Source organism: Vigna umbellata, chromosome 8 (assembly GCF_029865625.1).
Source record: "Vigna umbellata cultivar VRB3 chromosome 8, Vumbellata_1.0, whole genome shotgun sequence".
Lineage (NCBI taxonomy): Eukaryota > Viridiplantae > Streptophyta > Magnoliopsida > Fabales > Fabaceae > Vigna > Vigna umbellata.
In genome coordinates, this window is record NC_142172.1 from 22,653,058 (window position 1) to 22,670,088 (window position 17,031).

At 33.4% G+C, this 17,031-nt stretch overlaps 2 protein-coding genes across 13 annotated transcripts; both read right to left on the reverse strand.

Annotated features, from left to right (window-relative positions):
• Positions 1 to 3,433: 3,433 nt before the first annotated feature.
• Positions 3,434 to 3,983, reverse strand: LOC124842350 (protein SMALL AUXIN UP-REGULATED RNA 12). The gene has a single exon (XM_047318817.2). It carries the CDS (start codon positions 3,934 to 3,936, stop codon positions 3,568 to 3,570), a length of 369 nt encoding a protein of 122 aa, XP_047174773.2. The 5' UTR covers positions 3,937 to 3,983; the 3' UTR covers positions 3,434 to 3,567.
• Positions 3,984 to 8,495: 4,512 nt separating this feature from the next.
• TRFL8 (TRF-like 8) lies at positions 8,496 to 15,563 on the reverse strand. Of its 12 annotated transcripts, XM_088096804.1 has the most exons (11): positions 15,391 to 15,563; positions 15,211 to 15,253; positions 13,672 to 13,821; positions 13,366 to 13,439; positions 12,328 to 12,427; positions 11,720 to 11,772; positions 11,314 to 11,401; positions 10,131 to 10,729; positions 9,212 to 9,436; positions 9,087 to 9,140; positions 8,496 to 8,913 (listed from the first exon to the last, which is right to left on the reverse strand). In XM_088096804.1, exons 3-11 carry the CDS (start codon positions 13,724 to 13,726, stop codon positions 8,713 to 8,715), a joined length of 1,449 nt encoding a protein of 482 aa, XP_087952930.1. In that variant the 5' UTR covers positions 13,727 to 13,821; positions 15,211 to 15,253; positions 15,391 to 15,563; the 3' UTR covers positions 8,496 to 8,712. The 12 variants fall into 12 exon arrangements, with proteins under 12 accessions (XP_087952930.1, XP_087952931.1, XP_087952935.1 ...); XM_088096805.1 differs by lacking the exon at positions 15,211 to 15,253; XM_088096809.1 differs by lacking the exon at positions 13,672 to 13,821 and having other exon boundaries at positions 12,328 to 12,421.
• Between the last annotated feature and the right edge of the window lie 1,468 nt (positions 15,564 to 17,031).

Genomic DNA, 17,031 nt, shown 5'->3' on the forward strand with positions numbered 1-17,031 from the left:
TCTCCAACTTCCCTTTCTTAGCCTTAGTTTAAGTTGGTACTCACTCCTTTGAATGGAATTCCCTAAATGGGTTTCCATCACCAAAAGTATGGAACAATATAAATGAGAAGTGGACACGTACTTCCCTGGAAAAAAAGATTTTACAAAAGCTATAAGAACATATGGAGTAGAGAATGGTAGGAAATTAAAAGTTTATGAAAATGACAAAAGAAGAGTGTGTGTCAAATGTTCTAGGGCAAAAGGAAAATTTTCATGGTGTGCATATTGTGCATATAAGGAAGCAGAAAATACATGGCAGCTAAGGAAGATTATAGACAAGCACACATGCAGTAGAGAATTTAACATTTGTTTAATGACTTCAAAATGGTTAAGTGGGAGGTTAGAGAAGACCATAAAGGAGAATCCCAATATTAATTTGTATAACCTCCGAAACAAAGTTTCTAAGAAGTGGAACATTGGTGTTTCTCGGTCTACAACCTATAGGGCAAAAGCAATGGCTTTTAAACAAATAGAAGGTGATTTTAAAGAACAATATAAAAGAGTGTATGATTATGCAAATGAGTTGCTTCAGTCAAATCCTGGTTCAACTGTCAAAGTTCATGTTGAACCTAATGAGGACAGTCCAATATTCAAGAGACTATATGTCTGTTTGAAGGCCTGTAAGGACAACTTTGTTTCATGTAGGCCTATTATAGGTTTGGATGAGTGTTTCTTAAAAGGAAAATATGGAGGTGAGTTTTTAACTACAGTTGCAAGAGATGGGAATGAGAAAATGTGTTATTTGGCATACGCTGTTGTGGAGGTGGTGAATAAGGACAGTTGGGCTTGGTTTTTACAATTGCTCATTGATTATCTTGGCAGTTGCAGAAAGTGGACTGTATCAGGAATCCCATGCTGTCAAGCACTAGCTGCCATGTCATTTTTGAACATCAATGGAGAAGAATACATCCCACATTGGTTTAGAAGGTCAACATATAAGAAACATACATTCCAATGATATGCCCTGTCAACGGTCCTCAACTATGGGAAATGACTTCTCATCATTATATGCCCTGTCAACAGTCACTGAATGCCAACTTCAACAAAGTCAGCCAAGTACAACAAGAGTTTAGAAGTTTTTAGAAGTCACTAAATGTTTAGGTCAAGTCTGTTACAGTCCAGCAGTATTGGATATTTTGTAAACTTTTATGTAAGTTGAACTTCATTTTGAATCCTGGTTCAGTATGAATTCTGCCATGAACAAGAATGTTGTACATTTCAATTATTTCAATCTGAATTTGAATTCTAGTTTCTGTTTTGAATGTTCATTTAAAGTCCACATTTAATGAGTTATAATCATGATGAGTTCTTTGATGACTTGAAATGATGTATAATGAAAAGAGTATAGAAGGATCATATGATATTTCTTAGTTATCAATTGCTACTGTAGAGGCTTTCTTTGTTAAATACTTGTCATGTACTTGTTAGGTATTGGATAGGTAATGTTTGATGACCCAGCTTATGTATAGTCTTTTTTCTCCTTTATAGGAGAGAAGATGGACTAACTATAATTTTAAGAAAAGGAGCTTCTGTAATCAACCTTTTTAAAATAGACAGTTAGGCATATGGTCTCTTTAACTAGGGTTAGCCAAATTTATGTGATGCAGATTGCTAAATGATTGACTATATTTTCTTTTCTCTCTTTATTTGAAGTTATAGACGGTCAGTTATATAGATGTCAACACAAGTTTTTTAATCCCTTTTTTGTATAAATATGACTTGAACCCAGTACATGTTACTATAATTTTAGCCTTCATAAAAAAACTATTCTTTTCTTCAAAGCATACAAATCATATAGTTTGATTTGTAAACAATAACATTGCGCATTTCATGTATATTGAAACCATAAATTCAGATGAAGAAATTGCCATTTCTCATTCAATTCAAAACATCACATTACAATATAGCCAATGTGTTGTTAACAACAACTTCCTAATACAACACATCATGGACTTTTAAAACAAATACAAACAAGGATGATGTTAATGAAACCCCATAAGACATAGCATCCATATTAACATCTTCTCCCTTTTCTGACAACCCATAACAAATTTCTCCAGGCTATTAATCTTTCTTCTTTGTCTCGCAATAGTACTACCAGCATCATCTACATTATCTTCATTATGCCATTTAAAGTAATTTCATCCTTGAAGTTCTTCATTGCTTGTCATCTATTCAAATTATCCAACCATAAACAATTCATTAATCACCAAAATAATTTAACACAAAAATTAAACTACAAACCTTGTAATTAGGGCAGCCCCAAAATTGTTTCCCCTCGTTCTTCACTATTTTTGCCACTCTCAACACAACAACCTCCCCACAATGGCATATTTGGCTTCCAACGAATCCTCTGGATGAACCACCACGAGAGCTCCCCCATGAGCAAGACGAACAATCTTGATTCAAAGACATTGCCAGTTCAAACCCAACTTCAAAACGAGATAACGACGACCATGAACCACCAACAACGACCACGAACAACACCCACCACTGTACTGTGTTCGCAACTTTGTTCTTTGGCAGAAATCAAAATGTGTTGTGCCCTAACTCCATTTATCCCCAATTTGAATAACCCAATGTGTAGTATCCACCTCAACATCTAATTGCTTGTCACGTCACCACGAAGACAACATAAAAATGACATGTTACCACTATGTACTGCCATATCATCAGACCATCAACTCCGTTTCTTTTTTTTTTAACAGAAGGGACGATGTTGGCACAAAATTTTCTAATTAAGGACTAACTAGACACAATTTTTAAACCAGAGACCTAATTGACACAACCGAGCAAAACTAGGGACAAAAAAAACTATTAAACCTTTAATTAATAAATTAAACACAATTTTTCACTATAATTAAAAAAATAATTTTTTTAATATATTACTCATAGAACTAATTTTAGAGCAAGGATGAACAATTTTCACTCGTTCCACTGAAACTACTTTTTTTCCCGCTTCCTTTCTTGTTAAGAATATGATATATCCCCATACACCTTAGTTAGTTTTATTTATTTATCTCTCATTGCTTACTCTTTTGATTATTTCTTACAAATAAGAAAGAGGAAAGGGACAAATCATATGATACACATACACTGCTTCATTACAAGCCTTCTGACTTCCTCCATTCTTAAATGTGTCATACCTCCTCTTTCTCAAACAGTATGTTGCTACCAACTTTTCACCACTACAAAGCTCATTTTTCTTTCCTCAATTCACAAGTTCCCTCTAAATAAATCAATAAAATGTAAGAAGTTATATGAATTAAACTTAATTTTATTTTATTTTTTTCTACAAGACATGTTGGAAAATTTATGCGAATAAGGACTAGAAGAACACTCTCTCTTCTTGAATTGACGAAGAATAATGACATCAGTGAGCTAAATGATGACACTTAATCGTGCCCCAACCTACTTACAACACATTATGATATATAAGGTGGCTACTGATATTATATGAACATGGTTAGAACTAAGAATTTGAACAACATGGAAACTAAAGAATGTTTCAGAAGCGATTTCTGTTTCTCAGAGACACAGACAGACTGGTTGGTTCTGTGGGGAGGTAGCACATCGAAGGACACTGAGAAAGAGGTGTTCATCGCAGGGAATGCAGAGTTTTGAGTCAGCAATGAAATCGTACTCTTCCTGAGCTTGATCCAACAACGCCCTGAAGAGGGGATGATGGAGCAAACCAATCTTGATCACATATCTCTTGTGCTTCTCTCCCACATACACAACCAAGTGACCCTTTGGAACATCACTTGGAATATCTGAACAACCTTCATGCAAACAACACCACCAAGCCCGTTCACAGCATTCCTCACAAGATATGCACTTGTTCAGGCACATTTTCTTGCACTTGTTCAGACACCCTCTGAGAAATCTTGACTTCATAGTTTCCTGCAAGATGGAGAGGGAGAGAGAGAGAGAGAGAAAGAGATATATAGAGAGAGAGAGATGATTAAAAGTGCAGTGAGTGTTTGAGGTGGTAAGTGATAAGGTATATATAATTGTGGCATGGGAAGAACCAATGATCTGAAGCATTAAATGGTTGATATGATTGGTAGCCTATGCTATTTGCTACTAATATAATTATGGGGATCAACATTTATATTTATTCAACTGTACCACTTATTGATATATAGTTGCTGACTTTGTTGCTTACCAATGTATATACGAAACTGTACGAACATGCATGGCAATTCGCAATATATATATATATATATATATATATATATATATATGTGTGTGTGTGTGTGTGTGTGTATAATATGTGTGTATAAAATATGATCATATATATGGGTGATTAATTAACATGAATCTTAGGAAGTAAAGGTTCTGTCCTTCTCTGCAATTCTCGAAGGGGTGTTCTTAATCACAGTTGTTTCTTGCTTTCGAATTTCTAAGTGTTACATATGTAAGAGACCCCACAAAGATAAGATAAGTTTCTTGGACGAAGTGCGAGGCCACTTATTTCTTATACACAGGTATGGATAAAAGATACAGGCACTTTCTTTAGATTCAGAGAAAAGCTTCAACTTTTGGGAGTCGTAATCGTTGAAAACTTTTGTACTGTCAAGTATTTTTGTACTGTGGAGTGTTAAAAGACAACTGGTTCAGTGCCACAAAGTGGATCGTACATATAATATGATAATGTGATTGTGTACAAACTGGTGTTAATGGATTGAGATCTGCTCAGGAAGTGGAGCTACATGGTTATCAGCAATTCCAATGAGTTAATTTGTAATTAATCAGCCACTTTTTTTGGTGTATAATGCAGTAATGCTGGTGTCCCTTTCACTTTGTCAGTGGCTTTTTTCTTGTTCGGATGTGAATTTATTATTCCCTTTTGGATTGGTCTTAGCTCACTACTTATACATGTTGAATTATCTTAAATTAGTGTGCATGCTGGCTAAACCATTGTTTTTGTAAGGACTAGAGAGGATACCGTCCGTACAAAACATCGTATATGAAATTCCCTAGCAAGTAGCTACATTCTGCATATGGATTTGGGATAAGTCGCACTGTTCCCTCCATAGCTCGCAGAATTTCAGGAAATGGGCTACACATTGCAAAAGGGATGGAAGCAAATATCTTTGGTTGCAGAGAAGAGAATGGAAGTCACAGTTTTTAAACTCGAAACTCTGACATTGTGTAGATGTGACAATTTTGATTTGATTCCCTTCCCATGTTTCCTCATAATGGACCTTTGCAAAACTTAACCATGATATCAAATTTAGTTGGATTTTATCAGTGTAACAAAACCGTTATCAGTGTTTGCCTAAGAATTTCCATGTCTAACAAAATTTTCTGGTGAAGGGAAACCAATCACACAAATAATTTACTCCAATAATCAACTATATCAGCTATGAAAAGCTTGGAGTCGAAGACAGATAGAAAGTGTCCATATCTAAGTATCATTGAGTAGAGTTGAAAGAGTTATGTTATAAGACTTATAAATTTATTGCTTTAAGGATTTTGGTCCAAAATAATGAGTTCAACTTAGGTCTTATTAATGTTGTCTTTTTGTCCATAAACCTATGATTTAAGGTTTTGAATTAAAGGTAATTTAATTTATATGAATTAAACTGATCTTATTGATATTGTATTTCTAGCAAATCCTCTTACAAAGGTCCATCAAGGAGGAGTATTTTTGAGGTCCTTGTTTGCATTGGGAAATAATTGATGAATCTTAGGTAGAGGGAGAATTCTACAGTAGAAGAAGAAGACAGAGTTTGAGGTTGCCCTATTTTCATGGATCTGTTATCTTACACAGATGGTCAGAAAGATGATTGAGAGCCAGCACATTGATTCATCCCCTTTAAGACAAATGTCGGTTGTGCTTGGTTGGTTGAAAAGAATAGTACGTTCAGTTTCACACATGATTATTTTCAGAAAACTGCCAACAGTTTTCAAGATGAGACAAATGTTTAATGATTTAAAATACCAAATGCAGATACTGGTTAACAAATTATAACTCATTATTTTATTGCACGCCATAATAACATCACAATTTTAAAGAATTCAAATCCTTCAATTACGGGTCAGAGACTCTTCAATAGAAGCCCTTCAAGGATTTTTACAAGTGACCTTTCTTGAACCCATAAAAATTTGTTCTTTTGTAATGTCTAATACAGTATTCATAATTCAATAAAAATCTTCACCTTATCATTCAGTATGTACTTGAAATTCCATTCATTTCATTTGGTATTAAAATGCAATAAAATTCCTTCTGCATCATTTGATCTCGCTGTCACATGTCCAAACTCTGATATAGACCAACCTCTAATCATGCAGCAGGCAGAGGGCAGTCAAAATCATAGTTACAGAATTTTTAGTCTGTTTGCTTACACATATGAGACCTGTTTTCTCACGTCCAAAAATAAGCTAAAAGTCTTAACCGACGTGGTTGCTCAAGTGACATATATCTAAACAAACACTTTTAAATGTAAGTGATAAATTTAACCGGTTTTTCAAAAAATCACAGCAGCTCAATAATCCTGTACCCAATCTTGAATTCAACGTACCAATACCAGATTTTTTTAAGAAAGTTTTGTAATAATATAAAAATGATGAATCACGTACATACACGAACCGGGTATCCGTATCTATACCATGTACCTGCTAACTATAGTCAAAATGAATAGAGACTCGTTGGGCAACGAACACAAACAAGCACTCTTTTTCATAACAATTTCCAAAGTCGCAAAATCATATCTGTTCCTGATTGTAAAGAGTCACATGGCTCATAAATTAAGTTCAAACATAGTTTATACATGTATTTATGATCAAAATTGTAAAACTCAGACTAACATCAAAAGGATGTCTTAACTGATGTCATGTGATCAAAATATTTATCAAAGAAGAACATGGGAATCACACCGTTTAACTCCTTAGCCTTGACAAAAAGGTTGACTTGCAGTTGAAATACCATATCTGAAAAGAGAATCTAAGTAACATCATCTGATAGGCTTTATGTCTTTAAAAACTAACTTATATTCATATTGATTAATATACTATAAATTGATTTTATTTCTAAGATTTTCATGGATATGTGCGTTGCAAGTGCAGATACAGAAAAGGTTATGCTAGATAAGGTTCGCTTGAGGGAGCAAGGAAAAGACGTGGTGCACATGAGGTTTGGTCCACGGTGCTCACTGGTGGGTGAGGGTGTTATGTGCCATAACTCTCGAAAGAGGAAATGGTTGCTGACACCTCAAGACTCAAGGAACTACCACACTCTATGGTTCGCAGTCATTTTATGCATCTAAATTATTTGATTAGACACGCTTTGTTTGCTTCCCTTTCACGTGCATTCCTCTGTTTTTTTGAGCTGTCACATTATCATTTTGTTCCCACTTCTCCCTAACTGTCCCATTTCCTCATCTCTTTATTTAACACCTATCCATGCTTCCTTCTGGGAAGCAAACTCCTCTTCTTTCTTATTTTGGAACTTGTTCTACGCGTCAACTAAAAAAATCGTACTTTAGCGTCGGTAGAGTACTGATTTCAGAACCTGATTTTATATCATGTGACAGCTGAACACAAAAGTGCATTCTGAGTTTTCATCTCATGGGTCTCTTAAATATATGATGCTCTCGTCGAGAATTTTGTTTTACATGATGCAAAATCTAACTGATGATGAAAGTTTGATCTTTGCATGTCGCAGTATTAATGGGTTTGAAAAGATACATGTTAGAATAAAGATTATTTAGATAAAAATATCTTCAGGAAACATTTTCCTAGAATCTACTTTTTCATTTTGATTTCATTTTTTAGTGTGATTGTTATAAACAAAAGTAGTTGAAAATATAATTATCATAATTTTAATTAATACTCTTTCCAAGTATACAGTCCCCTTTTTTCCTTAGAATGAAGAAAGCATATTGGTGCTACGATGGATTGGTAAACCTTTGCATAAGTAAAAAGTCTGTTCTCAGCAAAAGTAAACTTCATTCCATGTTTAATAAAAAAAATCATCAGATTTATACTATTATGACACGAGACACCACGAGGAAAGAAAGGAGATAGAAGTGTATTATAACATAGATAACGTGATGAAAAGACATGGCAGATTGTGAAAAATATTATAAAAGATAGGTAATGAATAGTATACCAGTAGAAAGCACAAGCACTAAAATACTGCAAGAGGAAGGCCACAGCTTAGTTTATCACAATCATGATGAGTCAGACGTTGAAAATCAAGGGCCATAGGATAGGGCAATGAGTCATCATCCCGAGATGCTTCCAGCTCTACTCCCCAAATAAAGATATAATATCCTTTTAAAAATAGTGACTGTAGAATGTCGAGAAACTTTTATTTGTAATGCATTATCAATTATCAATTATCAACTCCCTTCACCCACCCAACCATTCATTTGCAACATTGAGTCAGACGCAACTCTAAACACATTAGTCAGGCATAAAGACCAGGTTCTAGCACACTAAGAAAATCACAGAACTGAAGCGGTTAGAGATGTATGCATCATCCCAATCTATTGTAGGATCACAAATGATTTCTTCATGTTTACAATTCAAAATTTCTATGCCTTTGTAGATACACATGCAGGAATTTCTTGACAGTATAAAATTGTGCAAATATGATACCTAATTTCAACAACATCCTTTGGACTATAGATTTCCCTGGACTGTTTTACACATGGACTTCTTCTAAGTAAACTTTCTACGTACATTTCTTTTGCTAAGACTAACGGGAGGAGAATCTGCGACGACAGAGGGACCAGCTTGGCTAACACGTAACTTCTTTGACCCACGTTGCCTTGGGTATGGGTGAATTTTAGCCAATTCTCGCACACGGTGTACCACATTAAATGGTAAGGGACGCAGGGCTAACTCGTCATTTTGCTCAACCTGTAATCACCACATGACCATTTACATTATTAACTAGTCCCATTCTCTCCAAACTAAATCTTGTCAGGGATAGCATATTAAAAAACTACTTTGGTACACCAATTTAAGTTTCTGAGACATGCATATGAAACATCAATGAATAACGTTCCAAAAAGGAAAAAAAGAAAGTTAACCTCTTTCTTGTTTTTCTGCACAGAACTGGCTCTCAAAAGGTTTCGCCACTTGTCCTGCAGAATTCACTTTTAGAAAACAGGTTTGGAAGAATGTGAAATTGAACGAGTAAAGCTTTGTGAAGTACCCTGAGATCTATGGGAGTTCTGTAGCTTGAAGAAGAAAACAAAAACTTCTTAATATCAGTCCAACGACCAACTCCATATTCAGATATGCCTTCAACCAACTTCAACACTTCAGGGAGAGTCCACATCTTCTGATGCTTTCTTCTATCTTTTCTTCTAGACCTTTTTGTGGTTGAACATCCATCCTCAGATTCCGAGGGAAATGATTCATACTCATACTGAAGTTTCTAGAAAAGAAGTACGCTTGTTAAATGCATGAGAACAAGAGGCTATATCAATCTGCAGTAATTGTCTCACAAATTTACAAATTTCCCACTAACACAAGGGTATCTTAATTTCAGATGACAAATACTAAATCTCAACCATAGGAACAATTCTGCTACCAAAGCCCGGTTAACAGTTATGGGCCTTAATAACAACATCAATAAAAAATACATGAATACCATGATTTGGTATATATATATATATATATATATATATATATATATATATATATAAATGTAGAGAACCATAAAGACCATGCTGTAGGCTATAAATTATCAATGTACATGAAATCAAGCATCACTCTCTTAGAGCCAAGAAAAGAGGGAAGCATGACGAAGCACTTTCATATCATTAGCACACATGTTGAACTAAACATCACACTTCAATAAATTAAGAGTCAGAGGTCTATTTCTCAAATGATACAATTTGAGAGCATAAACAGGTCATATAATAATCTAACATTGATAGTCAAAATCAATAATAATTATCCAAAACCAGATGGTAAATGAAACAGATCCTAAAGAAATACATTCCATTCATAATGATACAATTAATACCAAAGAAAGAATCTGTCTCTCAACCCAAGGGCATGTTATATCCTCGTCTACTAAAGAAAATATACAAAAAGGGATACAATGCCCTTAATGAAAACAGTACCTCTTTCTTCTGATGCCCTTTGCTAACTTGCAACTCAGGAAGCATCACCTCACTATTTTCATTACTAGACTTCTCGCTTGGACTCCTTTTCGATGATTTAATTCTTATATGAAGTACATTACATGATGAGTTACTCGAATGTTTAGTTTTTGTACCAGCAGGTGGTACCTTTTCCTTTGACCTCGCATTTGAAAATTCTTCAATATACCTTTGCGTAGGCTTCCGGAACCTTTTCTCTCTAAGTGCAGCAGGTTGGCCTTTCTCGACAGGACCCTTGTCCTTCTTACAAGTCAGTATACCACCAGCTAAATGACGATAGTTATCCAACTCTTGCAGATGCTGTATATCAAGTGAAATGTTGTACCTGCAATTTCCTTGTGATGGTTGACTAGGATTGTTGCTGAAGGCACCATGTGATTCATAGGTTACTGTCTCATCCAGAGAATCATTTTTGCTTTCAGAGTGTGCAATAGGTACTTCTGTTGATTCTAAAACCCCACCAACAATGCTACTTCTACTTAATCCTGACGAATGACTTTCCGAACCTTCAAAAGGACCAGAACCCAGTACCTCCTCAAATTTGTCAGCAAATCCAAAATCTGTAGATTGCAAATGAGAAAAACATAAAGAAGTGTTAAAAAAGGAAGCAAACACGGATTTTTTTTTTCTTCCTTTCTATCGAAACACTAGCAGAAGAATACATCTTAATAGTTGTCAAATATCATCAACAGTTAAAGTTAGGCAAGCTGAAAACACACCAATAGTTTCATATTACATCTCTAAGAAATTCAATCAAGGAAGGATCTTTTGGGTTTAAAGCAAAAAAAATATGCGGGCTCACAATCAACGTTTTTTATTGGAGAATAGCAGCAATGGATCAATTTCGACCTTGATCATTTAGTCATAAAGACTGCCGTACAGGAGGATAAATATATGCACAGACAGTATACAACAGTGTTTCAGTGTCATCCAATCACAAATTACCAGGTATGATAAGTTTGTTGGCTTTTAGAATAAGTACCTTAAAAGTCATACCAACATGATTTGTAACTGAATGACAGTGTATACTATTTTACACAATTCATCATATAATGTCATGAACCAATTATTTCAAAAGCATAATTCTTAAGGGGAATACAAAAGAATTATTGTGTTACATCTCTAAGAACAGTTAATATTTTACCAAAAAAATATTCTTCACATGCACCCGGGAAACCATCAGCTCCTTCAAGATCATCAATTTCCACATCATCTAGCAATCCATCAAGTACCTCAAAAAATTAAAGATAATGTTCATATCAATAAAACAAGAACATAAGCAATTTAGCAGTTAAGTAACTAGCTAGTAACGTTATGCAATTTGAATTGACGTTAAACAAGGTGATATAGTTATGCAATTTGAATTGACGTTAAACAAAGTGATATACTTATGTAATTTGAATTGACGTTAAACAAGGTGATATATAAACCTGAGATGACAGACGCAGGAAGTCAAAAAAATCAATAACAAGCACCGTAAATATAAAAAATCTATGAATTGCTAGCTTCAATATTACCCCAACAACAACTGAGAGATTGAAGACAAATACCTCCAGTTCCAAATCATCCTTGCTGTTCAAAGTTGTATGAGAATTCAAGCTACCTGATGAAAGTAAACACACTACTACTATTAGATATATTGCCCCAATAAAAAGTTTGAAAGAAAAAGTTATTGTTATGCTCTGAATATAAGACAGTCAATACACAGCTTTATCAACCATTAAATTTATCTAATTGAGCCAAGTGGACTAAGAGAAACCCCTGACAAAGCTAAAAAAAGGTTCCAATCAATGGTGACGTCTCAAGTATAAAATGTTTGGTTTCCTTACAATGCAACATCAATTCTAAGCTTCTAAGCAGCCTCTTATACAAAGTTCTTATACAGCTTGTTTCTCGTTTCATTCTCCATTCTTTCACCACATCATTTTACTTCATTTATTCCAGTTTTTCAGGAACAACATGCAAACCCAGAATAATAGCTTCTTACCAGTTGTCAGTGTAAATGTCATTTTGGATTTCAAGCAATAGAATCAGAAAGAACAGCTTTAATTCATTTAAGAGTAACTGCTAATTGATTTAAAACCAAATTCAAATCCAGAGGAAATATTTTCAGCAAAATGGCATTTCCCCATACTCTACTCATTAAAATGGAATATACCATCCTGGGGAGCAAGATTGTTTCTAGGTTCTGCAAGCAAATGCTCAACTTCCATTACTCCATCTTGAAGAGCAGGTACATATGATTCATCCACCTGAACCTAGGGAAAATTAAAACAGAGATAACACAAGTAATACGTTTTAGGCAAACCACATTGCTACTTTGTTTATTTAAATAGTAGAGAGAATTATGAAACAACGAAGTAAATCCAAGAACGCATTCACAGAGAAATAGCCTTAAAAATTCTTCTGTCGAAATATTAAGCTTGCAAGGACCAAATATATGGTAGACCAAGAGAACCTTCCAATCAAAGGTTCAGTTGACTTACACTTACTAAGAAAAATGCAATCTATTCTTCAAAGAAAACAAAGTTGAACTGTTTGAGAAAACAACCAATCAGTAATAACAAGATAAAAATAATAATACATTTATCACCTTCAACACTAAGTAGGAAAATGATAAAAATATTTATCACCTTATTACAAACTCTTGTTATCACTATCAATGTAAAGTTTTTTCACATCCCAATCAACCATTTATTGTCAATTAATCAAAATATTTATGACCGGCACAATAACTAGCTATAAGGTTAAATTCTTTTTGATGATATTGAGTTCAACACATCATATGGTAATAAAAGAAAAAACTTTGCACTCCTATAGATTTTCTCAGCTAATCATTTTGGATGGAAGGATTGTGCTTCATCCTCATATCTATATTGCTGTTAGAATAGTTTAATTTATCTTCTGACCAACTTTGGAAAAGCTAAATTGTTTTTTTTTTTTTTACTGATTTGTATTATCTAAAGTAATTTAACACTAGGAGCTAGGTGTCAAAGTATTTCCAACCATGAAATATAATTAGAACAATTACAATCATGATCTGAAATATTTAATTAGGTGCAACAAATACGAGATAATCAAATACACTAAATAGATACTTTTTTAGATGCTACAAAATGCAGAAAAATGCAATTGGAGAAATAACATGATAGATTGAACTCAATATTTGTGATTAAAACATGACCAGAATCCTTACTCTTTGGCATTTCATATTGGAACACTTCCGCAAATAGTCTTCACGATCCATCTCATGTTGTGTTGAATAGCATCCTACAATTTTAACATACATACGATTAATCATTTTATTCTCATTTATATCCACATATATAAATATATTCACACACACATTCTTATGAAGAGAAGAACAAAAGCATATATAATATAACATTTATGTATGTGACTTGTGTAATAAGCACCCAAGTACTTGGGGAAGTCACCATCAAAAAAGAGATATTAAAGAGGCAGAACCAAACATTTAAATATTTCACCAAACAATCCATACTACTCGATGTAAGCCTTAAGCACCTCATCCTGCCCACGTCTCTACCAGTGTACATTGTCACTAACGCAAGATCTTCACTCGTAAACTATACATACATATATTGAAAAGACAAATTTCAGGTACAGTAGCATAGGTGCTTTTAGCATTGTTCTGCAATAAAAATTGAAGTTTTACCTCAGTAAATTGCAAAATAAAGATCAGTACACGTTAACATGATAAAACCAGTTTTAATTGGAAAATAACACTAAAAGCACCAATCGTCCTACAACTATGTTTTTCCCATGTTGAAATTGTAAGACTACAACAAGGAAAGAACAACCACTATGTCAACACTGCAACTATTTATGTAAACATAAATCAAAGAAAAACGAAAAATGATATTCATCCATCAATATAAGTGTTTGGATGCACGTGTAGGTTGAAAGCAAGGAATCATTTGTCTGTTGGTGACAATACTTTATGTGTACTAATTTCATAGACAATGCATTTACGCAGAAAATATTATGCATAAGCAATATTGTGAACTCATTCATTCCAAATAAAAGTGCCTATGACCAAAAGGATACATATATGCCCAACCAAACAAAAAGTTCATCATTTTCCATCAGTAAGAATTCCCAAAAGTCCAGCATTGATTGTCCACTAACAACTTCCATAACTCAGATTATTCAAATTTTTAGTCATTGTTCTTGTATCAGTATATAACAAATAAAAACCAATGGTTTCAAACGCATGATTGTCAAAATTTAAAATAAATTCTTGCACAAGGCGGAGAAGAGAAAACAAGTGGGAGGCCATATGTCTCTCTTAAGAGAGAAACAGAACAAATAAAATCTATAAACAAAACACAAGACTACAAAGCCCTCCCATCGTATATATATCCTCTAGATAACTAAAAGGCCTAGAACATACCGAGGCTACAAAAACACTCCCACTGATACAAAGCTCATTGAAAATCCATACATTTCTAAATTCACAAGAACCAAACCACAGCCAGAAAACCAGAACCACACCAACCACAAAATATTCCCTCTCTTTGTCCAATCATAAATTTTTTTACCTTTAAACCACACAATCACACACTCAACCACAGTAACCAAAATTACGTCCACGATTGCTGCTCATCCTAAATTATATCAATACCAGTGAACAATTATATTTAATTACATACAAAGAAAAAAAAAAGCATCCCTAAACGTCGTCAGACGATGTAACAATATGAAAAGCAATCCTAATACAGATAGTTAATAATTACGAAGACAACTCATATCGCCGTGAAGCTGTCAATTAACAGCATTATGTAAAGCACAGATTAAAACACGCTATAACTATTTAAGTCTTTTACAATTAAATAAATAAAGCGTAAAAATATAGCAGTTCCGATTAAAAGCTAAAAGATATAAATAAAAAACGCAATCCAACTATTTCGCCCGTAATTTTCTGCTTCATTTTATCGGCAAAATCGAGCTACTTAAGACAACAAGTTTCATCGAGAAATTAGAAACGAAGAAATGAACTATGCAAAATGAAAACCCCAACCTCGCTCATTCATCGGCCAAAGCAATCCCGAACTAGCCTATCCCTAACCTTGGCAATCAGAGAGTGAAAACAGAATTAAATTAAAATAAGAAGAATTAAAAACGAACCCAGAAAACACTAAGATCTAAATACAGAAGAAAGTAGAGAGAAAAGTAGCGAGGACTATGTCGAAGATCGAACCTCGAAGTGTTGAATTGAAGAGAGAGAGATGGAGAGTGAGAGTTAGAGAGAAATTCGAGCGAATGTTCGAAACCGAAAAAAGCTAAAACCGCCAAAAAGCGACACGAAACGGAGTGATGGGAGGTGCGCTGTTTTTATTCGACGGCATCCCAAAGTTTTTTTTTCTTAATTTTGTATTTTATTTTTTTCCGACGCGGGTTGTCATCCAAATTGTGCGTTCCGAGTTTGCTCAGACCAGACACGTGTGCCACATTCATTGGTTCTGTTTGTGGTCGCTTTCTTACTCCTGACGCTGTCACATCTTAACGCTGTCAGAAAACCCGTTACTCTCCCACTTGCTTTTACTCTTTGCTTTACCACAGCGTCGACCAGGACGTCGTTTTGGTTCCGTCCATCCATCACTCGAAGCTACTACTCAACTGAACTCACTCATCCGTCCCTCGCGTTTTTCTCGTGTAATTCTGTATTAGCTGTACACGATTTTTTTTAAATTTAATTTTTTATTTGGATTGCCGGTTTTTATAGCAGATGACGTTATTTTAGTAAAAACGAGGTTGTGCTAAATATTTTATTTTATATTTCAAAGGTTTAATAATTTGTTTTTTTTTAAATCTTAAATAGGTTTTTTAGTTTTTTTTTTTTAATTGGATCTTGACTTTTGTTAGCTCTATAGTTAAATTGGGTTAATATCAGGATGTTACGTAAACGTGATTCTAAAATTATTTACTTAATTTAATGATAGATATTCAATTGGAACAAATTGACAAAAAAAACTAAAACATCTATTTAAGATTTCTAAAAAAAAACTTAGACGAATGATTAAACCTATTTCAAAATAATTATAAGTTTCTAACATAATTTAAAAAGTTTTGAACATTCATTTACTCGTAATTACATCATCTAATTACAAATTATTGTTGATTTGATTTTTAAATAATTATTATGCAAATTAACCAATTAATTATAGAAAGTATCTTTTATTAAATGTATGTATGGGTTTTAATAACATCTTAAGTTATATATCTACACATAGTCAGGATACGTAGAAATTTTCTCAGAGGCTTTGAAAAGTCTAAAATAAACTAAAAAATGAGATCTTTTATTTAATTGTTTTTTAGTTTTTTATGTAAAAATATTAATTAAATTATCATAATTAATTTCATTTAACTTTTATATTGTCTTTAATTTCAACCTATATTTATTATCATTTATTTCATTAAAAATTTTATCTTCATTGGTCACCAAAAGGCTAACATGGTTAATAGCAACAATTTCAATTTCATCCAAATATATACAGAAATTATTTTGAAACCCATACATCGAAAAGTACCTAATAACAAAATCGAACAAAAGAAACGTATTTTTAAACATAATACAAATTCAACAAATATAATAAAAACAATAACATAATAGGAAAAAAAACATTAAAAAAATGAGAATGAAAAGATTGATATGCATAAACAACATAAGATTTCAGGAATGAAATCTGCCCAAACCCTTAAAAGAAGAATTTTGAAATATAAAATTGAGAAGTAATAGAGATAAAAGAAGAAAATAAAAATCAAAATTGATTATAAAAGAATAAAAATAATTAAATATCATGTTTAATACCAATGAAAATTAACAGATAATATAATAATA

Coding starts and splice junctions, on each gene's coding strand:
- LOC124842350 (XM_047318817.2), bottom strand. CDS start 3,936: ATGAAGTCAAGATTTCTCAGAGGGTGTCTGAACAAGTGCAAGAAAATG.
- TRFL8 (XM_088096805.1), bottom strand. CDS start 13,726: ATGTACACTGGTAGAGACGTGGGCAGGATGAGGTGCTTAAGGCTTACA. Junction 11,773..12,327: donor CAATCTTGCTCCCCAGGATG/GTATATTCCATT, acceptor TACTTTCATCAG/GTAGCTTGAATTCTCATACA. Junction 9,437..10,130: donor AAGGGCATCAGAAGAAAGAG/GTACTGTTTTCA, acceptor CTTCTTTTCTAG/AAACTTCAGTATGAGTATGA.